The sequence below is a fragment of the Balaenoptera borealis genome, assembly GCF_965194805.1.
Source record: "Balaenoptera borealis genome assembly, chromosome: 11".
NCBI lineage: Eukaryota > Metazoa > Chordata > Mammalia > Artiodactyla > Balaenopteridae > Balaenoptera > Balaenoptera borealis.
Window position 1 is genome coordinate 96,076,716 of NC_138868.1, and position 27,834 is coordinate 96,104,549.

The 27,834-nt window shown below is 48.4% G+C and overlaps 1 protein-coding gene across 3 annotated transcripts in view; it reads right to left on the reverse strand.

Annotated features, from left to right (window-relative positions):
* LOC309604809 (uncharacterized protein) overlaps window positions 1-27,834 on the reverse strand; it is a gene marked incomplete at its 5' end in the record, with an annotated part of 103,080 nt that overhangs the window by 16,944 nt on the left and 58,302 nt on the right. The window contains one exon of one of the 3 annotated variants that reach the window (XM_082339789.1): window positions 16,523-16,857. The exons of the other annotated variants lie outside the window; for them this stretch is intronic. Within the exon in view, the coding sequence (XP_082195915.1) occupies window positions 16,827-16,857 (31 nt within the window). The 3' untranslated portion in view covers window positions 16,523-16,826. Of the gene's footprint in view, window positions 1-16,522; window positions 16,858-27,834 lie in introns of those variants that run through there. 3 annotated transcript variants of the gene reach the window in all.

Here is a 27,834-nt window from a genome sequence, read left to right on the forward strand (position 1 = left end):
CTTGGGGCGGAAGTGGGCAAGCAGGAGATGGAGTTGTAAAGAGGGAGCAAAGCTTCCAAAGGCTGGACTTCCTGGAGAGATAGGGGCAGGCCAAGGAGGGTGAGAGGACCCCAGGCACCTGTGGGAGGGAAGCTGGTGATTCCTGCCAGCCTCCCCAAAGGAAGGAGGGAAAAGTCTGCACACCCAGTGGCTGCTCCTCTCTGCTGGGGCAGAAGGAGCTCTTGGCAATGCTTGACTTGCTAAGCCTCAGGGGAGAAAAAACAGGGAGCTGGTGAGAGCAGCTCCCTGAGGTGCCTTGGGTGGGAGGCAGTGCTTTCCAGCAGGGAGTAAAATCAGGAGGAAGCGAATCAAGGCCAGATGGAGTTAGTGTTCCAGCAAGTGCATGTGGTTTTAGAAATGAAGGAGAAACATGGATTGAGGCCAAATCCAGGCCTCAGGCTTGCACCAACCTGCAGCCTTTGGGAAATCACACAGACATAGGATGTTGGGGCTGGAGGGTATCGTAGACATCATCCTGTCTAGCTGCTCCTTCTACGATGGGGGGAAACTGAGACCTGGAGAGAGGAGGTGAGTGAAAGGGCTAGGGCATATCTCAGCTCTCCCTCCATCGTCAGCAATGCCACCGAGAAGTCATGTAGGCGGCAGGCACCGAAAGAGCCACCCTCCCACACCCTCGCTCTGCACTAACTCTGTGCAGCACCACAAGCTAGAAGGCACTAAAGCCTTGGGGGGCTGCTGAGGTGCAAGTGTTTTGTGCAAACTTCCCTCCATCCCTCCCCTTGCCTACTGGCTCGGTAGACGGTCCCTGTTCCAGGGCCTCCAAGTGCTTCAGTCACCATGTGACCTTGGCAAGATACTTCGTCTCTCTCTCTAACTCAATTTCTTCACCACTAACATGACACGGTAGGACAAGAAAATCTTTAAACCCCAGTGCTTTTCCTGCTAAGGTTTACAACCATTTGCCCAACCTTCTCCCTGTGCCTTCAAGGGCTACGATGTCAGTATAAAGGCTGGGATTGGAAGAAGTCAACCAAGATTGTCACAGGAGATGAGCAGAACCTCTCCTAACCTTGGGGGAGCCCATGGCAATGGAGGCCACCAAAACTTAGGTCTAAATATTTAAAAGGTACAAATTAAGATAACAAACTGTTCCGTAAAATATGCTTGCCCACCTCCCTTGACAAGTACACCTTCATGATGACAAAGTCAAAAATATCAGTGGAAAACCATGGATTTCTTTTCATGTTACTGAAAGTTGGCAAATATCAAAGATAGACGAATTTAATTATTATTGCACGTTTGAGTGCCGACAGCGTTTGTATGAGTAACAAAACAAAGATAAAATAATTCAAAAACTACTGAATATTTACTCCAAAATTAATTTTCTTGCCTTTATTTAAACAGAATCCTTAATTATGTTGTTATAATCAAGATGTTCACATAATTTGTGTTCTATTGAGATCAGTGCCAACTTAGGCATCTCTTGAGTCATTGTCATTCTTAGATCGTTTTTTTTTTATTAACTTCAATTTGGAAAAACTTCTCTGCTGAGGCAGGAGAAGTTGGAAATGGCAATAGAATTCTTAAAGCCACACTTCCATGTATTCAGAAATGAGCACTGAATTTTACTTATTTTTCAAACATGATAATGTGGCCACATATGACAAATTACCACTTCAGAAGACATAAAATAGTTCATTTTCACCACTGTTCTTATAGCAATATCTAGATCCACACAGTAATGTAGAGAATCCGTATCACACTGCGTGCATGTTATATCTAGACCTACATATACACAAATTTAAGAGAAATGTGAGTTGTTTAATATTGCAAAATGTTTCTGCGCTTTTACGTGCAGCTACTGCAAATACCACACTAATTAGTAAATACCTCCACGAATTTGAATTTGAACACAAAGAAAACAAGAAAATGGACGCTCAGCATTCTGGATACTTGATGACGAAAGAATCTATCGCACCGTGCTGAGAGGAAGGATTTGACAAGTTAATTAATTGGTCTTATATTTAAGCACTTTCGCTGCTTAAATGCATGTTTTCCCCACCCCCCCCCACCCCAAAACACTGTCTCCTGATGTGGGCAACAGTACAACCCACCAAGCTTCGGGTCATTCTAACCCAGCTGCCTTCTGTTTCAAGAACAGAGGGCAAGAGACAGGGAGAAGCATTTCCCTGGGGCCTGCACCGTGATAGTCATGAGAGTGGATGCTTAGGGCTACAGCCAGGGCTGAGCCCTGGAACGCACTAACAGAGGCACCCACGTGTCCTTTAATAAATGTACTAGTGTGGGGATTGGAGGGTGAGTAATTGGGACCTTTGAAGTGCAGGGCCCAGGTAACGTTCTCCCCTTGCCCAGAGGAGCGTTGTTCCTGGAAACTGTGAGCTGGAGGGGTTGAGGCTAGCTGGCCACCTGATACTGCCCAGGGGCCAGAACCTCTCAAATCATTTTCAGGTTCTTTCCGAGAGCACAGGATAGCCTCCCGTGCTCCACCCTCTCCTGTGCCATCACTTACCCAGTCATCTCACCAGACCCCTCAGACTCTCCTGCCATGTGCTCACACCCCTCTGTGATTTTGTTCTCGTGGTTACCTCTGCCTGGGATGTCTTTCCCCATTTTCTTTGTTTCACTGGTTTCTTAAACAGTTTATACTCACTGGAGCATAAATACAACACTTTTTTTTTTTCTAGCCATAACTTTCATCAGTTCTCTGGAGTCTCTCATTAACAGATACTCTAACTTTCTGTTCATTTCCCTGGATCTGGGTCCTTTGGTGCTAGGGACACGGAGGGGGTTAGGAGAGAGGGCTGGAGCCATAGTGCATGACAGGCAGCCTGACCCCGTAGGGAGGGTCCTGGTCCCTAACAACTCAGCCTGCTTCCATCTCCTGCTGGTGGCTCCACCCATATGTAGGCACCATGGCTGTCTTAGATCCGTGTTGGCTTCACTGGGCAGCTAGATGCCGAGGATCATGTCAGGAAGAGGGAGCCATGGTTACCTTAGGCCCCCACTAGTGGCCTATCCCCCAAGGACCCTCTCTGGGAGGGCTATCTCTTCATATAGCAGACAGCCCCAGAGCACCTGCCTCTCCTCTAGACCTGGCTCTTTCACATCCATGAGATCTGGGTTTTCTTTGGTACCCCCAGAGAGATAGAGAGAATTAGGATGGAGGGGAGACTCTTCCATTTTCTTCCCAGGCTCCCTATGCCACAGTTCCTTCTGGCCTTCACCCAAGCTGTTTCAACAAGCCATCCTGTTCCTCACTTCCCATCTCCCCTACCCCGACTTCGGACATCTCCAGGAAAGAAGCAGGAAGAGAACTGCTGTCCCAAGAATGCCCTCCATCCTCAACTCCATCCAAAGCACTAGGATGTCTCCTTCACCCTGGGAGTGAGATCTCCATCCCTCTTCTTACTGGCCCTCCCAGCCTCCATGAACAATGCCCTGAGAGCTTCCCTCACGTGGCTTGGGGGAGGGAGAGACGATGTCACAACAGCTTCCACTAAACCGGTGGTTTCCCCTCTCTCTTTTTCCATAGCCTGGGATACTGGACACTGGGGTGTGGTGAGGGGGTATGACAGTACCAGATGTGCCTCTTCACAAGCCCTGAAGAAGCCCAGGTGTTGGTGTCCCTCTTTAGTGTGGTTTTCTTACCATTTCTTTGTACCCAGCCGTTGATCCCATTGCCAAGTCGACCTCCTAATACGCTTGCCTGATGCAAGACCTTGAGGGTCAGATAGGTTTCACCCATCTGTGGAGTCGGCCTTAGCCCCGCCCCACCACCAAGCAGCCAGCCTCTCCTCGGGCTCCCACAGTGCTTTGGATTGATTTTTGGCCCATTGTGGTGTCCTTAGCTGTTTGCAACCATGCTCCTTGGCCTAACTGTGCAGGCAAGGGATGGGCTTTGCATCTCTGTACCCTCAAGACCTACCACTAGGTCGGGCACCTCACAGGCCATGCTCAAAGCTTGTTGAAGGAAGGAATGAAATGAATGGACTTAAGACATAATGAATAAGTCAGTTATTGAGTAAAGGAAGACAATCATAAATGAGTGAATGGCTGAAGGAGTGAATGAACAAACTCAGCACTTTGCTTCCCCCCTCCTGCTCTCCAGCCTCCTGGGGGCTCCCAGGAAGCCCATGTGTAGAAGGCCCTTAGCTCATCAGATTCCAGGGGAGCAGGCAGCCCAGCCCACGGTAATGGAACTGTTAGCTCAGGAGGCAACAGCCTCACCGTGTAAAATCACTGTCTATTCTAGTCAAATTAACTAGGTAATACTCTGCATTAGTGTAAAATTCTCCATCAAACCATGAAGACTGGCATTTAAAACATTCAAGGCCTGAGAAGGGGAGGAGAGGGCAGAGAAAGCAAGAGAGAATCAGTGCTTTTTCCTGACGAGTAACATTTGAAACGTTTCCCAGCCTCTCCAAGCCAGGAGGAGCCCCACCTGGGATTGCTCAAAGCCCATGCCCGATGTTCCTGGCTGGGCCTCTTCTCCCAGAGCTTCCACTCTCTTCACAGGGTCTCTTTTCTTGGGGTCACTGCCCCTATATTGGGCCCTTCCTCTGGGGGTTCAGTTGGACGATGCTGAGGTTGTCAGAGGGAGGGACAAGACGGAAGCTCCCCAGTACAAGCATGCCATGTCATTTCTTGACAACCCCTGCTCTACGAGCAAGCTGCCCCTGCACCAATTCTGGAGCATCCTTCGCCCTTGGAACCCAAAGGTCCAGCCACCATACTTATGAGTGGTGCCTAGGGGTCCCCCTAGCGGACCCATAATTGAACTGAACAAAGACCACTCCTGAGTCTGGCTGGATATTACGGAGAGCATCTGTTTCTGATAATAACATTTATTGGGCATCTCCCACAGCCAGATACTAGGTAGTGGAGGGGAAAGCTTTTGCAGGGGCCACAGGTCTAGTTTACAGGTCGTCTGTGAACCTAGGAGATGGGACTGCCTTTCTGACACCCTCAATGGCACCCAGTCAGTGCTTGGCAAATGCTACAACAGATACTGGCATTCAGAAATGAAAAGTGAAGTAACAGAGCCAGTGATACAAGGTACCTCTACAAACACCCATCAAACTGGCAGCCACTCAACCCAGCCCCTTAGGGCTCAGTCCCGGAGTCCCCCACAGGAGGGGGAGAAAAAGAAGCAGCTTCCCAGGGGATTGTTCCACGCTGAGGTAGCATACTGGCTGCTGTGCCCTGGGGAACCAGCTCCCTGCATAAATGCACAGATAGACAGATAGATCTTATTAAGCATACAACATTCAGGGGCCTCATTTGGAAAAGACATTGATTCTAAACGGCTGTTTGCCATTGACAAGCCACAGCGCCAAGGCAGACAGCTCTGGGTTATCCAGCTCACATCCCCCCACACCTCCATCCCCTGCGTGGGCACACGCATGCACCCCAGGGCCCCTCTGCTCTAGCCCTGTGCCCAAGCTGCTACTGCATTCTGGGCGGCGGACTCGCTTGGCAGAGACCAGATGCCAGCACATCCCTCCCTGTCCCCTGGGGATCTCAGGCCCAGCTGCGGCAGCCAGGCAGCCTTGGGACCCTGCAGTCCCCACCAGCCCCCACCCCCAGAGCCCATCAGCACGACTCCCCATCTCTCTGTCCCCTTTCCCACCCCATCCTCCCTCCTTACTGCTTATGCCTTTGTAGGCAGGAGGCAAAGCCATGCGAATACATTAACATTTCCTTAATTCTATCTGTGCCTCCAAAACTCTGAGTCACAACTGGGTGGGTTTTTGTGCCTGGTGAACTGTCAGCCTCATTCAGAAATGCCATTTTCTACTTTGCTCCTGGATCAGCAAGGGAATAAGGGGCGGGGCTGAGATGGAGGGTGGCACACTGAACCCTGACTGGTCCTTGACTGATGACAAGATCAGGGCAGGGCAGTTTCTAAAAGGAGAAGCCATAGAGGGTTCTACGAAGAACCCTAAGAGCAATGCCCTGCCTTTTATTGAAATTTTTACATTTTACGATGTGCGTTCACCTTTTTTATTTTGTCATTCGCACACCCATTCTGCATATGTGAAAACTGAGGCACAACGATTTGAAATGCCTGCCCTGGATATCATACAGCTAATCATGGTAGAGTCAAGGCCAATACTCATCTTTTGACTCCAAGTCCACGCTGTGCCACCCGGCCTTGCAGCTGCTGGCAAAACTCCAGCAAAGTCACTGTTTCCCCAGAGATGGAGAGTTAAGGTTTGACCTTGAAGCAGCAGTCACACATGGGAGATCTCAGACATGCTTTTTCTGCCAGAAGTGTTTTTGAAAGAAGTGGATCTAGATGTCTTAGGCAGAGCACACGTACCCCAGTTACCCACATCATTCTCATCCCCGCCTGTGTTACACTGACAAGTTCATACATGCATGCTCCCCGCCTGGCTCTAGAATTTGCCCCTCACATAAGGTTTCTGCCACCTAAGGACAGTTCTGCATTTACACAGAGAAGGGGGCACCAATGGTGTGGGATCTCAAGGATGTTAGCCAGCCCCCTCTGCTCGGAAATAGCTCGCTCACTTTTAACACGTGTTAAACTCTGTGGGCAAGGCAGTCTGTTGGGCTCTGGGTGGATACCAAGATGAATAAGTGTGGTCCTTTCCCTCCAGCCATGTAATCAGTCATAGGAAACAGACACGAGAATTACATCATAAGCCAGTGGTGTGGGTACAAAGATGCCATAGAACCATGGCAGCCTGGGGCGTGGTAGGAGAGGAAAGGACCGTACAGGGGTGAGCGGTGCTGAAAGGGAAGGTGAGAGGAAACCAAAACAAAATATGACTTTCTCCCCTGCATCCCTGCTCCCAGCCACCTAGGACTTCCAACTGGCCCAGCACCCTGCTCCAGTCACTCCCCGCCTAGAGATGCCTTGAGCTTCTGATATCAAGATGCCAGTGCAAAATGGTACAAATGAACTTACTTACAAAACAGAAATAGAGTCACAGATGTAGAAAAGAAAACCTATGTTTACCAGGGGAAAAAGCAGGGGAGGGATAAATTAGGAGTCTGGGATTGACATATACACACTACTATACACAAAATAGATAACTAATAAGGACCTACTGTATAGCACAGGGAACTCTACTCAATACTCGGTAATGACCTAAATGGGAAAAAAAAATCTTAAAAAAAAAAAGGTGGATATATGTACGTGTATAACTGATTCACTTTGTTGTACACCTGAAACTAACACAACCTTGTAAGTCAACCATATCCCAATTTAAAAAAAAAAAAGACGCCAGCTCAAGCATTTGACCATAGTGGCTGTGCTCAATTGAGTGCCTGTTCTCTCTTCCTTAGCATCAGGGAAACTCAGAGAGAAGTACCAGATTCTGCATGAGTCAGTCCTGCTTGAGCGCAAAGAATGCTGGGACTTCAGCAGCAAAGTCTGGTGGGAAAGGGAGACCAGCTTGAGCCTAGGCGTGGCCAGGACAAGAGAAACACATGGGTTGGTTGGGTTCCCACAAACTCAGGAGAGCAGGGAAAAGTCAGACCTATCCTGGGCCCCAACCCTGTACGTGGAATTGCCTACAATGGGATATTTCTAAAGGAGAACGTCTCAACCCACAGATCTCTATCAGTTGAGAGAGATTTTAGAAGTAATTGCAAGTAATTAAAAAATAGAATTTTGCAAATAAATTGATTATATCAGGGTGGATTCAAGCTTATCCATGAAATCATATTCATTCATTTATTCACTCATTTATTTCACAAATACTAGCCTTGATTATATAAGCCCTGCACCTCTCATTCTCAATTGTTGCACAAAGCGTATTCTCGAATGGCAAAGGGAAAGGTAGAGCCACGCAACTCAGGCATGCCGCAGAAGTGTCTTGTATGCAACCGGCATCTGCATGTATGGTAATGAAACAAAGTTGAGAAACCAGTTCTAAAGGCTAGCTGTGGGGCTTCCCTGGTGGCGCAGTGGTTGAGAATCTGCCTGCCAGTGCAGGAGACACGGGTTCGAGCCCTGGTCTGGGAAGATCCCACATGCCGCGGAGCAACTAGGCCCGTGAGCCACCATTACTGAGCCTGCGCGTCTGGAGCCTGTGCTCCGCAACAAGAGAGGCCGCGATAATGAGAGGTCCGCGCACCGCGATGAAGAGTGGCCCCCGCTTGCCACAACTAGAGAAAGCCCTCACACAGAAACGAAGACCCAACACAGCCATAAATAAATAGATAGATGATAGATAGATAGATAGATGATAGATAGATAGATAGATAGATAGATAGATGATAGATAGATAGATAGATAGGCTAGCTGGGCACTTCCTGCACCAGCCCACATTGACCTGTGGCCATGGGCCTCTGGGGCCTGTGACTGAGCCTGCAGCCCACAGGCTGGGTGCTCTCCTTTGATGAGGCTCCAGGGCCAATGCTGCATAACTAATGTCAACAAACTCATGCTTATTCAAAGCACACTCCCTCCACTGACGTCCAGGCGTTCAGAAACCTCACATGCACACACAGCACCTCTTCACCATATCCCGTTCCAGAGCCCCAACACGGTTCCCAGTTCCCGTTCTTTGTCCCAAGGCAGACAATGCTCTCTTTCCTCCTTACACGTACTATATCCTCTTCTCATCTTGAGAGGAGCTGATAAACTAATTTCCCCTTGTGTGCTACTGCCCAGCGAGAGTGCCTTACCTGGAGTCCCTTCTGGGGAAATGTCAGGCTGTCAGATCCAGCACCATGGTATTTGGGAGCTTTCTAAAGCTGGACAAAATTTAGGGATCCTTTCATCCCAACTGGTTTTACAGACTTAGGAGGCAGAAGCTCAGACAAGGAAATGAATTTTCCCAAGAACACACAAGTGGGTAATGATCACATCCAGTATTGCTGCTCAACAAATCAGCCCCAAACTTAAGGGCCTAAAAGCAACAACCACTTATTTAGCTCACAGTTCTGCGGACTAGAAATTTAGGTGGGCTCAGTCGGGATGCTTCATGTAACCTGAGACTGCTTGCAGGTCAGCGAGGTGGCTCTCTTTCTGGGTTTTGACTGTCAGCTGGATAATGGAGACAACTGGGCCACGTGTCTCTCACCATCTCAACCAACTGGTCTGGGTGGCAGCAGGGTCCCAAGAGAGTGAACAGAGGCAGGCAAGCCTTCTAAGGACTAAGCTTGGGGCTGGCACAGGATCACTTCCACCACATCCTATCGGCCCAAGCAAGTCACAGGACAGCCCAGGTTCAAGGAGGACGGAAATAGACTCCACCTCTGGATGAGGAGAGCTGCAATGTCACACTGCAAGAGTTGGGGACACAGGGAGGAGTGAAGGATGGTGGGCACTTCTTGCAATCTTTAGCCAAGACTAGAACCCAAGTCTGCTGACTCCATGCTGAAGGTACAGCACCCTTTTCTGATCCCATCTGATCCATCTGTCTTCCCTACCATCCATGCCAGTGTCCTCCTCTGCAATCCAGAAACATCCTCTGCGCTAGAAGAAAAAAAAGATCCAGCACTGGACAGAAGGTCAAGCTCCTCTGTGTCGCTGGGGAGAAACAGTAGGAGCACAGTTTCTGTATAACTATCCCAACATCCTCCCAACGCATCTGTCATTCCCAACTCCCACCTCCTTCTACCCTCAGCAAAGCCAGAGGGATCCCAGATCCCATTTTTTTGCAACTCTCCCACATCACTATAAGCTCTTCACCGCTCCATCGTCCTGGAGGGGGAGATGGCAGCCAATTTTCCAACACTGAACAAGCTAGCCCCTGGAGTCACTTTTGAAACACCACCAATATGTTGTGCCAGCTTCTTTTCTGGGGGAGAGCAAAAGCTATTTTTCTCTCTTTTCTTCCCCTGATGGAGAGAACCAAGACCCCTTTTGAATTCAACTTTCTCTTCTCTGGTATTAAAAAAAAAAATTTAAAAACAAATCTGTCAAAATTCCCATCCTGCCTTCCTAGTTACATTTTTTAATTCAGCTGGCTCCTTGTGGGGGAGTCTTCTATTAATAGGTATACCAGGAGGCTTAGCAACTCAGGCAAAAGAGTACCTAGGAGAAGCCTGGAGAGGGCTGACGCCAGAACAGTAAGCAGGAATCAAACCGGGCTTAATTAGGAAAACATGACTTCCCTATTAACGCCCCTATCTGTGTGATGCTGCCACTAGAAAAAAAAAATGCCAGGAAGCTTATTTGTTTTGCAATTACGGATGAAATAAAAAATTACTTGGTCTAATTGGACCTCTTTTACTAAAAGAAGCGTGTAAAATAACCTCAGTTTCATTAGCAACTCAAAATGCACTATTCAGTGTGCTACATATGTTTAAGTGAAATGTGGAGGGTCAATTTGCTATGTAAATTTCCACAAATTTGGCTAAACTAAAACGATTAACCTAATGTGTATGCAAATTAACTTAATTGATAACGACTTTTCTCCAGGAACTTTAAAAGGGTGGGAAATATATTCCGATTCTAACAATCCTCCCAAGTGTTCTGTCACCCAATAGCAAAATGATATCTTGACAAATTAAAGAGAATATAATGAAATCAGATTAATTAATGCCAAGACCAATTACCACATGCAAAGAAACAAATCTCACTAATAGACAAATCCAGCAATCATTTGAATGAGATTTTGAAAGCTTTCCCTATTTGTCAATTTGTGTGTGTGTCATTCCATCTCTGAAATGTTCCCTTTTGTTTAGGATATAGAATGTAAGCTGGAAGGGACCACACACTCCGAAACCTCCAGTTGGATTAAGAAACTGAGCCTCAAAGAGGTGAATTTATTTGTGCAAGGTGGCACAACTAGAACCCCTGTCTTTCTTCTGTAGCACCCCATCTGCCGGCAACACACTCGGACGTAGGAAAACGTTCCATTGCCCCTGCCTGGGAAGGCCCTGCTGGGAACAAAAGCATTCACACCCTCCTTTTTCCCAGGAGACAGTTGGTTTCCCAGGCTAGGAGGCAGGCAAAGCATTCTAGAAGGCCCCTTCAGCTCTGGGACTACCTGATCCTATAGTCTACATTGGAATGTTTACCATATTAGAATGCAGTCTACATTAGAATATACCTATATGTTTAAGAATTGAGGGGATTTTCATCTTGAGTCTCTTTTCCTTGACTCAGGCCACCTTTTTCACACCAAAAGCAATCATCATAATAAGCTGCAGAGGCTAACCCCTGTCCCCGCTGGGCTTAACTTGAACCCCTGTGCAGTTAACAGTGAATTCTCCAGGGTGATCATTTGTCCGTGAGAGTTTCAGCCCATCTATCCCCTTCCCCACTTCCCCGTAGCTAAGGACTCTAGGCTAGCAGGCAGAGCTCCGGCTTGGATTTATTACTTTTATTTATTTTTTCTCGTTATTCCAGACGGTTGTTGCTGAAAGACTGAAGTACGGATTACTTCCAGTGGGACGCTCAGACAACGGCAGGCTGGAAGGAGAGGAGCTCAGGATGTTGCTGGGGCACCAGGGGGCAGTCAAGCCTCTATCAAGCAGCCAGAGGCGGCAGGAACACTGCAAATGGAGCCCACCAGGCTCATCCGTGGACTCGGGCCTGAGGCTGCCTCCTCTGGTCAGTTCCCAACCTTCTTTTTTTTAATTTATTTATTTTATTTATTTATTTTTGGCCGCTTTGGGTCTTCGTTGCTGCGTGTGGGCTTTCTCTAGTTGCGGCGAGCGGGGGCTACTCTTCGTTGCGGTGCATGGGTTCTCATTGCAGTGGCTTCTCTTGTTGTGGAGCACGGGCTTTAGGCGCGCGGGCTTCAGTAGTTTTGGCACGCGGGCTCCGTAGTTGCGGTGCACGGGCTTAGTTGCTCCGCGGCATGTGGGATCTTCCCGGACCAGGGCTTGAACCCGTGTCCCCTGCATTGGCAGGCGGATTCTTAACCACTGCGCCACCAGGGAAGCCCCAGCTCCCAACCTTTGGGTTCAGCTCTTGCCTGGACTGAGGCAGGGCCATGGCATGGCAAGCCAAAAGAATAAGAGCAGGAGAACAGACACTGGCTGGGGAGTCAGTAGCCCCATCACCAGGCCACTGAACTTGGCCAAGTCATTTCCCCTCTCTGGCTGTCAATTCCTCCTCTGAAAAACAAGGGACTGGGGATATGGATTAATAATCTCCTCTGGCTCTGACTCTAAGTCTCAGCCTTCTGGGTACAGTATTAGGTTCAAGAATGACATCAACCCCATAAAGTTGTTAAGAGGATTCATGACTATATACATGAAGTGCTTAGAATAGTGCATGGCACATAGTATGTGATCAGTGAATGTTAACTTGTATTATTTTTATCCTGCCAAGTGGTCCTTCCCCACCGCTCGAACACTAGTGGAAAGGATCGCTACCACTGTGGTGAGCTGATAAACGTTTATCAACCAGCAGAGGCTGGGGGTGGGGTTCAACTTTGTCGGGTTTGCCAATTGCCTCAGTGTAAATAATTCCACTGTGGCTGATTGCAAGCTACCAACATAGTGTAAAACAGCTCACAGAATTCCTGAAAATTTAACAGTTCGTTTTTGCACGCCATTATGAGACAGCACCAGAGCACCATTGAGATGCAATACCTCCCATTCTCATTCTGTTTAAACAGCGATCGGACTGTTGCCCATCTTGCATAGGGAGAGACTGGATGACAATTAAATATAATGTCCTTGTGGCTATTCTCCCACTCAACAGTCTTGGGGGCCACCGCAAATTTCCTCCCCATCCACCCACTCCCACGTCCTCCCCTCAACCCTCCAAGCAGTGCGGTCTGTGTGTACTTTGGAAACATAAACGCACATTCTCATTAATCTAAGTCAAGCATCATTGAGAAAGTACATCTGCTGAAAAGACACATTTATTCATTTTTAAATTTTGAGGATGTACGTATTAATCACTGTTGAGGATTATCCACTCCACACCCTCTTGGGTGAGTCACCTTGTCCCCATTCCCTCTGTCCTCTGCCTTCAGCCTCAATTCTCATGGTCATGGCCTCTCTTGTTGGGATGGTTTCACCTAGATCCCGGACTTAACATTCCTCCTGCTCCCAGGAAGATGGTTATTTACCGACTGAAAATGGAGAATTAAAAGAAGGAAAATAAAACACCTTTCCCGGCGGGGGCCATAAAAGGCTCATGAAGTCATAAAGACAATTACTGGCAGGCCTATATGGAGTACCCTCTGTGAGTCATCTGTCTTCTGCTGGCAATAAAGACACACAGCAAATTAATCGTGAGGGAGGTCCGCTCACTTACCCTGTAATTAGATGGAGCTGCAAGATGCTTCCTTTCAAACTACATGTGGGAGGGTCTGTTCCGACTCCAGGTGGCCCTGCCTCCCAGCCCAGCCAGGCCTGGGCTCCTTTGGCTACTGCGCACACCACCTGGGCCCGGAGCGATAGGGACAGGGGCAAGGCAGCAGCCTCCCATCCAGGGTGCCTCTCCTCGAGGTCCTGACAGTCTATTTAGAGAGGTGGACAGAGTGTAAAGATTCAGAGAGGTGACCATGAGCTTCTCAAAGTGGCAGAAGTACCTTTCTTTCTCACATCTTTCACCACTTGCTCTCGTGCATTGTACATTTCAGCCACATTAAAGAGGTTTTTTCGCAAGTTCATCATCTGCCCTCTGGCCTCCATACTTACACACGTTCTGTTCCCTCTCCTGGAATGTCCCTATCCCTACAAGGTCTCGGCTCACAGAGACCTAATGCAAATCACATGTTCTCCACAAAGCCTTCCCTGACCCACCTCTGGGCAGATTAACGAGCTCTCCTCTCCCCGCACACCTTTGTGCAAAACTTTTACTTTGTACTCATCCCATCAATTATAAAAACTTGTTTTGAAATCGTTTTCCTCACCCCAGATTGTGACTTTGAAGCAAGGCAAAGGCTGACTAATGTCTTGGAATCCCACTTGCCATCCCACCGCCAATCCCAGCTCCCAGCACCATGCTCTCACCCAAGCACGTGCCCAATAAGTTAAGAGTGGGTGTAGCTCCTCCACCAAGTCGAGATCACATCGCAGGGAGGATGGTTGGAGTCGCAGGCCTGGCCCCTGCATTTGGTGGAAGCAGCCCCCATCTCCCACCCCATACTCTTTTTTTTGAGGTCCTTTCTCTCCACTCCGGACACCCCTTTTTTGCAGTCAGCACCTCAATTCTGGCTCTGCATTGGGAAGAGGAAAATGAGAAAAGGTCAGGGAGCATTCTTGCATCTCAGGACAATCACCTAAGATGTTCAGCTCCCCAGAGCAGAATCAGGCATGCAAATGAGTGCTAGCCCACGGGCCCTATGCTGAAAATAAATCTGCTGGAAGCAAGATGAATTATGGGTTAAAAATAAAATTTAAGGCGGTGCTGATGCTGTGTTTTCCTAAGTCCAGTGCATAGGCAGCCAGAACCTTCTTCCTCAGGACACTGGTGAGTGAGCAAAGGGCAAAGACTCATGGGGAAGAGGAGAGAATCTGCAGGCCGGTGTTTGGAGTCTGAATCCGTGGGCTCTTTGGGGCAGGAGGAGAGGAGAGAAGGGCTGCGGAAGATGCCAGATGCCCAGATGAGCGTATCTACCATGACAGGTACTGCCCTTTTAAAAGTGCTTTGCCAAATCTTGCCCCAAACTTCCTGAAGGACCAGCAAATCAGAAGGCCTTCCAGTCATGTAACGAATATTTATTTATCAAGTGTCCACCATGTGCCAGGCATTGCCCCAAAGGCTACAGATACCAAGGTAAACAATATAGTCCCAGCCCTCATGGAGCTTAGAGTCCAGGCATGGGGTGGGGGAGGGGGGCGGCATGGCGGTACCCAGTAATTACCGACGACTGCCTAAAATGACTCTTTGTCACAAGAGTGTATGATGGGGTCCTGTTCCAATCGAGAGGTCAGGGAAGGCCACCTTGAGGAAATAACATTTACACCAAGGCCAGTAGGGGTGAGTGGCAGCCGGTACAAAAGGCTCCGGGCCAGCAAGGACACCCAGAGGAACTAGTGGGGCTACACAGTGGGTGGGAGGGGAAACTGGTGATGGCTAAAACCCAGTGACTGCAGACCGTGCTGAGGATTTGGACTTTCCAAGGGGACTAGTGGGGACTGAAGTCCCACCCTCTCTCCACTCACCAAGCCTGCATCCTAACGCAGGGCTGCGTTCCCCAGGGGAAGGCATCTTTTCCACAGTTTCACACAGGCGTCATCTGGGGCCAAGTCCGCAGCACGGAGCCGACCCAGAGGAGTGCTGTTTCAAACCCACACGCAGGCGCCTCTGGACAACGGTGAATGTGTTAGACTAAACATCTCTGAGGCCCCTCCCGCGCCAGCCTTCTAAGTCCTTAAAAGAAGGGGGCAATTGCGTTACAGGGGAGGGGTGAGGAAATGGCCTCAAAGCCAAAAGAGCCTTCCTTATCTTTAGTGTTCTGTCTGGACCACCAAGCAAACCTCCAATAGTCTCCTCACCGTCCAGAGCCCAGCGGAGGGGAGGGAGTGGATGGGGGCCCCTGATCTGAGCAGGACGGGCCGAGGCTGCTGCAGGAAAGGCCATCCTGGACCAACAGCCTCTGTGGGTTGGGACTTGCAGGCTCACCGCTCTCGTTTTGGAGGACAGCCCAGGGAGCAGAGTCTTCAGGGAGGAGGTATTGTTTGCACAAAGTGTCTGTTGTTGCCTGAGGCCTGCAGCTCCCCTGGACAGAGTCACCAGCTGGCTGGCGCTCGGACTCCCTGTGCTGGGAGGACCTAGGGCGCTCTGTCAGATCCCATCCATCAGGGCACCGTGGGGGGCACCACAGGCACCAGTGGCCAAGGGCTCTGCCTCTAGCCCCCGTGCCTAGAGAGGAGACGCGGCTTCTTCCCGTCCCGTGCTCCGTGGTCCTGCAGTGGCCACCCCCAGCCTCCTTCCCCATCCATGTCACACCCCTAGCAATGCATACCCGAGCTCAAACTTCCCACCCCTCCTTGGCAGGCTGAGCATATCAAAACCGCCCCCCGCCCCAGATTTGGTTGCTGGCGCTGCAGTAATAATAACTGTGTCCATCTGTGGACTCTACCAACTGCGGACCTTGTCCCAGGGGGACAAACAAAGCAGGGGAGGCATCCATGAACAAACAGACACAGCCTCGCCTGTCCCACTGTTTAAAAACGATGCAGCATCCTACTACTGTATAGCACAGGGAATTATATTCAATATCCTGTGATAAACCATATGGAAAAGAATATGAAAAGAACATATATATATGTATAATGGAATCCTTTTACTGTACAGCAGAAATTAACACAACATTGTAAATCAACTATACTTCGATAAAATAAATTTTTTTAAAAAACCGATGTAACGTTTGGTAATGATGTAACGTGTTGAGCCTCAGTTTCCTCATCTGTAGAAAGTACAAGGGACTGTGGGGAGGACTAAATGAGACTAGCGTGGAAATAACTTCTTATGGTGCCTGGTGCAAAGTAAATCCTCAATAAATGTTAACTATTACCATTAGCTACTATTTATTGGGCATCCCCAGCTCTGTGCTACAGGATTTACAGGATCTACAAACATGCCATTCGTCCTGCCCTGCGGCTGGAGCAGGTGTGTGGCATTATCCCATTTCACACAGGTGGAGACAAAAGCACGGTGAGTAGGATTTAATCACAGGTCTATGTGACTCCAGACCACTGAGTTGCACTACCCATTATGTCTGGGGCCCCAGTTGCTCCATCTGCTTTCTGGGGCAGCTTTTTTTCACTCAAGTTCCCCCAGCAGCTCCTGAGAGAGAGCCCCCAGGAGGGGAGAGAGACCAAGGAACCTCGGACTTCCCAGTCAATACCAAGGCAAGAGCTGTGACTCCAAAATGTTTTGGGTCAACCTGGGATGCTCACCTTGTCTGCATCTAAACCAAGGGGGAGGCGAGGAGGGAGAATCTGAAAAGGAAAGAAACTGGGATTCAGAGCACAAAGCCTTGGCCCACCACTTATTAACCATGTGACCTTGAGCCACATATGAAATGTCTCTGATACTCACTTCCCCATCTGTAAAATGGGCTAACATAATAACCACCTTCTCAGAGATGCTCTGAGGGAGAAATTATCTGTGAAAGTGATCTTTCTCTACTCTAGAGTGATATTCAATTATAAAGAATTGTCATTGAGGCACACTTGCTTAGAAGAAATAAGTTAAACTGTAACAGGACTTTGGTTTAATTTAACACATGAGTACTGAGCTATATCGAAGGCACATATTCAAATTCAAAATTGAGACTGAGGAAAGGAATACAATGTCTTATAGGGTTCTATGGGGCTCACAGACCAAGTTCAGAGTAGAGGCAGAATTTCCTGGAGGGATGTTTGCTCACTGAGCTTTCGAGAGGATTATGAGAAGGACATTGATGCTGAAGGAGGCTGTTCCAGCAGAATACAGATTGATCAAAGGCAGGGGTGGAGAAACCAGGCAGAGTCCAGGGTGGCTGGACCACTGTGTACCCATAGGAGGGCATAGGAGAGAGGCTATGAAGCTGACACAATTATTATCCCCATTTGACAGATGGAGAAACCGAGGCACAGAGCAGTTACAGAAGTCACACAGCAAGTGAATGTGGTTGCAGTCAGCCAGGGGTCGGCTCCATGTTCTTAATTGTAATCTCAGCCTGGGGCTGTGGGAAGAAAGTGAACGAGGGGCCCTGCAGATGTCTGGGCACTTTGTGGGATGAGAAGATGAAGGAAAAGGAGTTGGGAGGGTGGAGTTGTTGGGAAGCTCAGGTGAGCGAGCCCCCAAATAAGAACCGGCAATTCCAAGTCCGGCCAAATGTTTCTGAGGCCTTTTCTAGCCTGTGTGTCAAAAGCCCCTCCCAGTGCTTGCTGGGCAAGGGTCAGGAGGGCAGATGATACTGTGACTTTGACGGCCCGGTTAGCACACCAGCCCCCAGACGCCACAGCACCCCTGGGAGGTTCCCATGACCCTGGGCCACAATGTTGGGTGTCCAGATGCTCCCCTCATTCTTGACCTTTTAAGATGGTAGCCTTCATGGAATTCCTGGTCTGTCTTTGCTGTGCAGATTGGAACAGGTGTAGCCCCGCAGCATCTCTGTGCACCTGACCCACCGTGGGCCAGATTCCTTCTCCTAAGAGGACACAGGAACCTGGCCTTCTCCTTTACTGGGGGTGGAGGGTTGCACAGACAGAGGGGCAAAATGGGGAGAACTTGGACTTTGGAGTCAGACCAACACAGACTCGATTCCTGGCTGTGCCACTCACAAGCTGTGTGACCTGGAGAAAAATCCCTTAATCTCTGTGGGCCCAGTTTCCTAGTCTATAAAATGGGAGCAAATAATATCTACCACACAGACCAGAGAAGTGCAAGGGTCCACACAAGGTTGATTAATGCCTATCCCAAAGGGCCCTCTGTAAATGCCAGACCTCTTTGCTAACCACTCTTCCAGAACAGTGTTTAGAGAACCCACCCAGTGGCATTTACTCTTTGCCCAGAGCACCAGCCCAGATAAAGACAGGTAGCTCCAGGTACAGACAAATGGAGAGGCCTCCTGGGTACCTCAGAAGATAACTCCATCACCAGCTCCTACAGAAGTCCTTTGATATGGATACAACCCAGGCCTGTGGGTCTCACTGCTTATGAAGATGGTGCTGAAAGATTTATAGAGGAGATCTGTGAGGGACATAGCAAGAGGAGGGCAAGCTGGAAAGCAAGAAAGTGCACATGCCTAGGGACAGAACATCTGAGAGACGTGATTACAGATCCGTCCATGTTAAGTGAGATGTGAGTAGGGCCGCTGGCCGGCAGGCTGCTCCCAGAAAGGGGACAAAACAAACTGGAGATGTGCAAGGCCCTGTCCATATATTGGCTCATTTGATCTTCACAGTAGTTCCCTGTAGGCAGGTGAGGAAACTGAGGCCAGAGAGGTTAAATACCTTGCCTGGTGCCACACAGCATCACAGATGTCCAAAAAGAAGTGGCATTTGAGTTGGGCCATGAAAGATGGGTAGGGTTTCTACAAACAGGAAGCTGGCCTGGGAGGGGCCTGCCTTCTGAGCAGGGCCATCACATGGGCAGAGGGCATAAAGGAAGACAGGGGGGGTGACGACAAATCAGGTGTTGCTCAGGACAGGGGGCTTGTGGGAGCACGTGTCTGGTGGGGAATCTACACATACTTGGCATTCTTGGGATCTAAGAAACTTGCTCAATGTCATACAGCTGGTGAGTGTTACAGAGAGAAGTTGAAATCTATGTCTTTTGACTTTCTTACTAAGCCAAGATTTGACTTACTCTATCTGCAGAAACAAGATATCAATCCAATGGAAAAGGCAAAAAAGAACTAGAAATACCCAGTTCGGAGAAGAGAATACCGAGCGAGGTGTGAGATGGTAAGAATTGTCACCAAACCTGGTGACCAAAGGCTTCAGTCCTTCCTCCCCAGAGACAGGAAGTGGGGAGATGGTAGAAGTGGTCCAGGCCTGCCCTTCCCCTCACTGCCCACTGGGTCAGGCCCAAACTCCATAGCCTGGCCTTCAGCATCTCCACACTCAACTGGCTCCACACTCACCCCACAGCTTAGTCTCCCCTGTTCCCCCCCATGCTCTTGCTTCAGACAGGGTTCTCACAGCCCTCCAAATCTCTAAGCCTTTCCTCCAGCCACTTTCCTTCCCTGGCTAACCCATCCTCCTATTTCTTCATTCACAAAATGCAACAAATACAAACTACATCACAAGATTGTCTCAGGATTCCATGAAATGACTCATTCTCAGAGTCCATGGATATTTTTTGAGAATATCGCGCACCTGCTACGTGCCAAGCACTGAGCTAAGCACTGGGAACCGTAGGGAACGACGCCGAGTCCTTGCCCCGGGGGAGCTGGCCGTCTGGTGGGAAACAGACCGGTACATCGTCCACTTGAGAGCACTGACACTTCCAAAATGCAGTGGTGGGATTAAGGGAGGTTTCCTGGAGAAAGTGACAGCAAAGCTGAGACTTGAAGGACCAACAAAACTTGGCAAAGGGCAAGGGTGTTCAAAGCAGAAGGAGTAGCATTTGCAAAGGTTTTTAGGCCATGAAGACCATGACATTTGGAGAAAGTATCTGCGGTTCAGTGTGGATGAAGTATGGAGTCACTGGGGCCAGGGGCTCGGGGGTGGCCAGAGATGAAGCCAAATGGTGAAGCAGGGGCTACATCCAAGAGGCTTGAAGACAGGCATCCTTAACCTTTTCAGGCACCATGGACCCCTTGGAAAGACTGGTGAAGCTTTTGGACCTCTTCCCAGAATAATGTCTTCAAGTGCATAAAATAAAATACATAGGATTACATAGGAAATAAATTATATTGAAGTGCAGTTAAAGAAATATTTTTTAAAAACTAATTTGTGATATAGTAATATATGAGCTTTTTATTAATGCAGTAAACAATCAGTTCTGGTGGCAGGTCTAATTACATGATTTTGAAATAGTGCTGGGAGAAAACAATATTTCAAGATTAAGTGTAATAACTATAATATGATATAAAAATATCTGTGATTTCCATTGATGACAAAATCACGAGTACTGCCAAAATTGCTGTGGATTAGATGCTATGGATGGTGTCTACATTTGTAATTAAAGGAAATGCTAACTTCAGTGAGAGTTTAGTGAAATTAAAGACTTTTTTTTTCTCATCCATGTTTATTATCCCCGGCTTTGAAGACTTGTTAAGGAGTGTTTTCTTGATCCCCAACTCTTGAAAAGCCCTTGCCATGGCCACAGCCTCCTCTATGGTCCTCATCTCCTACCACCTGATGACTAGATCCCTCCTTTTCAGCTAATCAGCCTCTTTGCTATCCCCTGAACACCCCAAGCGTACAGCTGCCTCAGGTCCTTTGCACATGCTTGTCCTCTGCTTGGATTGCTGCTCCCAGAAATATGTACATGAATCCCTCTCTCCTTTCTTTTAGGACTCCACTCAAATGTCACCTTATCAGAGAGGCCTTCCCTGGCCACGCTATGAAAATAGCAACACCCACCTGCCCCCAGTACCCATATCCCCCATTCCCCGCTTTACCTGTCTCAATCACACTTATACTACCTGACATTTGTAAGACTTTGCTTCTTGTCTTCTTCACCCCACTAGAATGGATGCTGCATAATAGCACAGACTTTGTCTATTTTGCTCGCTGCTGTCTCCCCAGCGCTTGGAGCAGTTCACACGAGGAGCCTATTACCCCCGACCCCCTTCTACTCATCTAAATCCTTCAAGGCCCACCAGCAGCATGAAGTCCCCACCACTACTCCAGCCTTCTCTGGATACCCACACTCAGGAAGACAAGGCTCCTGAGGATGGAAACCATGCCTTGCATTTCTGCATCTCCCCACCCTGCTTGGGTGTGGAGCAGGCTTTTAAAAACGCATGAACCAGCCGGCCTACGTGGCTATGTGAATGACTGGAGCTGGCCAGAGGAGACTGTGGAATTCCATCCATAGTAGGCTGAATGGTGGCCCCAAAAAAGATATATGTCCATGTCATAATCCCCAGAATCTATGCATGTTACTTTATTTGGAAAAAAGGTCTTTGCAGATGTAATAAGGTTAAGGATCCTGAGATACAGACACCATCTTGAATTATCAGTGTGGGCCCTAAATGTCATCACAAGTGTCCTTCTAATCAAGAGGTAAAGGGAGATGACACAGACACACAGAAGAGGAGGTGATGTGAGGAGGGAGGGAGAGATCGGAGTGATGCAGTCACAAGCCTAGGAATGCCAGGGCAGCCCCCAGAAGCTGGAAGAGACAAGGGGTGCATTTTCCCCTCCAGCCCCTGGAGGAAGTGCAGCTTCACTGGGTTTTGGAGTTTTGGACTCCAGAACTGTGAGGGAATAAATGTCTGTTGTTTTAAGCCTTTCAGTTAGTGGCAATTTGTTAAAGCAGTCACAAGAAACTAATGCACCATCTATAGGCCTGCCATGGGGAAACACAGACTGAAACTAGATCTTCCCTTTTTTTCCCCCCGAAAGAACCTGGAAATTTAACCTTTAATATGAAAGCTCCCGGGGACTTCCCTGGTGGTCCAGTGGGTAGGACTCCACCCTCCCAGTGCAGGGGGCCTGGGTTCGATCCCTGGTCAGAGAACTAGATCCTGCATGCATGCCGCAACTAAGAGTCCTCATGCCACAACTAAGAAGTCCGCATGCTGCAACTAAGAAGTCCACATGCCACAACTAAGAAGCCCACATGCCACAACTAAGAGCCCGCGCACCGCAACTAAAAGATTTCCCACATGCCGCAACTAAAGATCCCGCATGCCACAGTGAAGATTCCGCGTGCTGCGACTAAGACCCGGCGCAGCCAAAATAAATAAATATTAAAATTAAAAAAAAAAAAAACTCAATATGAAAGTTCCTGATTTCTAAGTACGGCAGTCTGGGTTTTTGTTGCAGAAGCCAACTCTGGCTAACATGAGCTAATATGAATGCTGTATTAAAAGGAGATAGATGAGCTCACAGAATTGAGAAGATGAAACAAAACCTGGAAAAAGGGCAGGATCCAAGGGAGACCTGCCATTGCCAGACCACAGGGGCACCTGCTCGGAACACTGATGCTGCTGGCCACTCATGACCACACCACTGGCTGCCACCGCACTCCAATCCCCAGATCACAAGGAAAGCACATGGGGAGTGGGCCTCAAACCCAGGCAGTCGGGCCCCAGAGCCTGCTGCCTTCCCCAACACGAGGAGCATGTCAAGGGAGGCTCTGTAATAAGACAAATGTCGGAGTGACGGGCACTCCCAAAAGGAGCAGTGGCTTTTAGGCTTGTTGTTTGGGACCCACAAGGAGAAATGCATTTTAGATCACAGACCAGCAAAGAAACACACCACATACAAACTTGAAATAATATTTACGTTGCTGTGTACAATCTCTGCTGACAGCCTTCTTTCCTCCTCCTTTCACTTCTCTTCTTTTATTTCTTCTCTTGTCTGTCTACTCTCTCCTATCCCATCCCATCATATCCTACTTATTGCATTCCATTTTCATTCCCAGGCAGAGTGATGTTCATTTCTGAAAGTAAGAGAAAATATTCCCCATGCACTGAAAGACTCAGAAAAGATAACCACTTAAGAATTTACTTAGAGATAAATTTTTCCCCAAATCAAAATTTAAGAATGAGTAATTTGGGATCCCTTCTAAACTGATTTCAAGACCCACTAAGGGATCATAAACCACAGTTTTAAAAAACACCACACCAGAGCAACTAATTCTACTAAAAAGAAAAATCAAAATACACATAAACAAAAACAACAAGCAACCAACAGTATTAAGGACAAGAAAAAATGGTTTTGAGCTGGACACAGTCATGGGCTGGCAGTTTATGTCCCCTTCATTAAAATGTATTGATTGATGGATTGATGATGGATTGACTGATTCAACCGTAGTAAGAGAGAATGTAGGAAGAGCCCTCTTTGGCTTAGATTTTGTAATGACAGCTTTAACTCTTAAGCATCTAGCACAGGGCCTGGCATACAATAGGTGCTCAATAAATATCTAAGTGCTATAAGGGAAAAGAATCTGAAAAAAATATATATATACATATATGTTATCAGATATATATATATATATAAACTGATTCACTTTGCTGGACACCTGAAACTAACATAACATTGTAAATCAACTATACTTAAATTTTTTTTTAAAAGGAAGGAAAAAAAAATAAAATTAATAAATATTTAAGTGCAACTGAAAACAGATGGTTTTCCTCAGCTCCCTTGTCCTGTGGCAGGCCCAGCTGGAGACTGGGTGTGGCCGTGTATAGAAAGGGACCCACGTCCACAGGTGGTCCAGAGCCCAGAAGCACCTCCACTCTCGGTCCCTACCTGCCTCTCCTTCCTAGGCTCCACTCGTCACCATCCTCATAAACACCCAGCCAGGGAGTGCTTTGCTTCACATCAACCAGCATCACCCTCCCCTCCCCCTCTCCTTCTTGCATCTCTCTTTTGGCAGTGCTATTTGTTAAACCGCAAAAACACACCAAATACGGCTCTGTATTTACAGGGCGGGAGGAGAGTAGGGGATGGGGCAGGCGGAGAGGAGAGAGGTACAACTTTGCCTCTAATGTCTTCGTTAGTTGAACTCATCAGCTAAAATCATTTGCAGAATTTTTTTTTTTTAAAAAAAAGGAGACAGAGAGAGAGAGAGAGAGAGAAAAGGAACTGATCATATGCAGGAGAAATAACTCAGATGTGAAAATCCTTCAGACTGGGAGATTGCACTATTTATTCACCCAAGTGTCCTGCTGTGTCTCTGAAATGCAGTGATTTAATGAGGTGCTGCAAGGGTATTTGTTATTAAGAAATTCTGTCTCTGCTTATTCTCCTCCGTGTGATTAGGACGGAGCCAGCCGGCAGAAGCTCCTCACTGGCATGCTATTAAAGATTTAGGAGGCTGTTGCTCTTCCCCTGTTCCCCTCTTACAAGCGCCTTTTGAAATAGTTCCAAAATTAAATATTGTACAAGCCGATCAGCCTTGTTTAACGCAGATGCTGAGTGAGATTTAAAAAGAAATTAGAAAAGCATTTGTGTTAACAGATGTTCTTCCTTTTCTCTCTTGGAGCTGAGATGATTGGGGCTGGGTCCCTCCTGAACCACGCAAGAGCCAAGAGGGATAAGCCCCAAATTGCACAGGGGCAGAGAGGGGACACCTGGGTCCTCAATCCCTCTGTTGGTCAGGACCTGGGGGCCCTGCAGGAAGGAGAAAAGCAGGCTGCTAGCCTGGCAGGCTCTTCCCCAAATCTCCTGGAGTCTCCTGGAGCCTCTCCCGAGGCCAGGGCATCCAGCAGGTGCTCGCTGGAAATCTGCAGCCACGCAAACACCATGATTCAGAGCTTCAGGAAATCAGCAAAGGAGCAGAAGTCTCTGTCCCCAAACTCATCCAGCTATTGAACTTGATGATAGACCAAGTCTTCTTAGCGCCTCTAATCCAGACCCTTCATCCAGGCAATACCAGCTCTGACCAGCCCCCCAAGTAAGTTAGGCACCCTACTTCCTTGGAATCACACTGCTTCCTTCCTTGACGTCCAGTTAGCATGGTCTATCTGTGCTAACTTGGTAAGTTCTGGCTGATGTCTTAAATCTCTCTTCAACAGACTTTGCACTCTGTCCTTATTTAAAGCTAATGGGGGCCATCCCTTGAATAAATAAAGCCATCCAAGTGTATGGCATGTTGAGGCTTCTCAAAGTGCCTACCCCTGCCCTGCAGATTGGTCCCCACGGCCTCCCTTGAGGCATGAGGAAGAGGCTCAGTGATATGGGTACTAGTAAGTGGCAGATCTGGAACTAGTACCATGCCCCCCAAACTCAGTCAACTGTCCCATCTGATAAGCCGCAGAGATTGAGAAACAGATTGTCGATGCTCTTTGCAGATTTACATTTGTTTATCATTGTTGTTGGGAAAACACAAGGCACAGAGAGACAGCGACTCGCTCATGAGCCCACAGAGCATCCGGGACAGAATCAGACAAGAATCTGCCTCCTAAAGGTCCAACTGAGTGTTTCCCCGTCCGTCAGCCTATTGCACCATCTACCAATGTTTATTAAGTGCCTGCTGTTTGCCAAGCTTTGTGCAAGGCACTGAAGGCATGGGGGGACCAAACGAGAGCCTCAAGAGGAAGCAGACATTAAACAAATTATTGCAGATACGGACAAAAGCATTCACAAGAAGGAGTATGGGGGCTCATGGGAGTGTGTAAGTAGGGAAACAGAACCAGTCAGGACTCGACTGCCCCCAAGGTAAGACAATGAACAAACTACAGCCAAGAAACCAACTGCAGATCAGAGGTAGCCGCTAACTATTCCTTGAACCCCGGGGCATCCTTCGCCACATTCAACTAGCTCCCAGTGATGGGATCCTGTTCAGTTCCTCCTGCCAACCCCTGCCCCATTAGGCGTGGAGCGCTGCCCTTCTTGTCCCCGTCCCCGCCCCCAACGTGGACGGCAGAGTAATAACCTCCACCCCCGCCATCACCACCGTTACTCGCCACGTCCTCTCTGAAGTCCCAGCCCTGCACACATGCCCCAGTAACGAGAAGAAAGACAAGCAAAAATGAGAACCAGGCAACTTCCTAATTAACACTCTCGGAAACAGCCAGACCTCCCCCTGCACGCAAATGAAGATCCCCTTTAAAGGCTTTGAAGGGGACTGAGCCATGGCAGAGGGACGGGGAGCGGGAATGATGGTGGCTCTGGACGGGGCAGGGGCCGGGGGGTGGCAGGCAAGGGACAGACCGTGGTAGTGCTACGACAAGCTGCAGGGCTGGCCTGGATAAAGCTCCCCACTGCTCTGGGTCCCTGTCTCCCCATCTGCACACAGGGAACTGAGCTCAGTGCGACCCGGGATCTGGTGACTCACTTCTCCTACCGGGCCTCCTCCTCTTGGAGGTTCTCCTGTGGAGCTCAGCCTTTAACACACCACACCTCTTCTCATCACCCAGGGCAGGGCTTCACTCACCTCCTTCCTTAACTCTGAAATATCCCATTTTACATCAGAATCACCCGGGGAGCTTTAAATAGACAGATGCCTGAAAGCCACCCCTAGAGATTCTGGCTCGGCTAGCCTTGGTAAAGACATGGACACCAGCTGGGTTTATTTCAGACACTTGAATGGTCATACAGGACCAAGAACACTGCCCAACAAGTTAGTGCGACTAGAGCTTCTCCCTGGAGGCAGAGGAGACCCTTCCAGGCTTTCCTTCCTTGGGTCCTCATACTGAGCCCTCCAAATTCCAGTGACAGCACCAGGGCAGGGAGGTTTCAGCTAGTGCTATGACTTTCAGGCTCTGTCTGTGCCCTTCATCTAGTCTAGGTTACCTCTCCCCTCTTCAATGACCCCCGCATGGGGACTTCCACAGCCCCCACCCCAGCCAATCCATCCACCGTCCAGAGCATCACCACCTAGTGTCTGTGCAACACTTAGAGCCCAATGTCTTGCCTTACCGTTAGTTGCCAATGCATCTGTAGCCCTCTCTAGATGGCAAATTCTTTGAGAGGAACTGTGTTTTATTCATCGTTTATCCTCCTCACACCAAAGCCTTGCCTAGTGCTTTGAACATAATAGGGATTCAGAGTCTTTAGTTGGGGAAATAATAGTAACACACATGAAATGGCTAGAGAATCATATAAAATATGTATATATATTTCAGAGAGGCAAAATAGCCTTAGTCTAGAAGTCAGAAAGGTGGGATCCTGGTCCCAGCTCTGTAACTTTGGAGCAAACCTGCAACCTCTCTGGGCCTTGGGATTTTTGTCTGTAAAAGCAGGTGGTTGGACTCAACCATCTCTAGGCTGCTTCACACTCCATTTCTCTCATTCAGAGCCCCTAACTGCCTCTAGGTATTCAAGGAAGCAGCCCTGACTCCACGTTACTTGAAGAACCAGCACAGGAGCAAAATCAGTATTTCATGCTTTGTCAGCCTGGGACATGACTGGGAAAGTACCAGCACACGTGGCAGTGGAGGTTTCCATCCCCTCTAAAAATATATGTGTCCGTACATGGACCCACTCGTATACATCCCATCTTCCTTTATCCTAAACCTCTACCCTCATGTTTTACAAAATCCAGGAAGGCACAAAATCAATGTTGTCTTTGAAGCGGACCAAAATAGATGAGTACCAAAACCACTAGGCAAGGTGGCATTATATTTAAAAGTCCCATGATGCAAACTCTTCCAGAGCTAAGTGCCCTGCCATTATCTGGAAGAGGAAGGGAAAAAAAAACAAAAAAACACTTGTTTTTCTGCCAGTCAAGCTCTGCTGGTTCATCTTTCCTCTCAGCTGGGAATTCCTAGAGCTGCAGACCAGGAAATACAGTGATGGCAGCCAGTTTAGAAACTAAGAAGCTGTGGTAAAGGCTGATAGTTGCTTCCCAATAGCCACTCC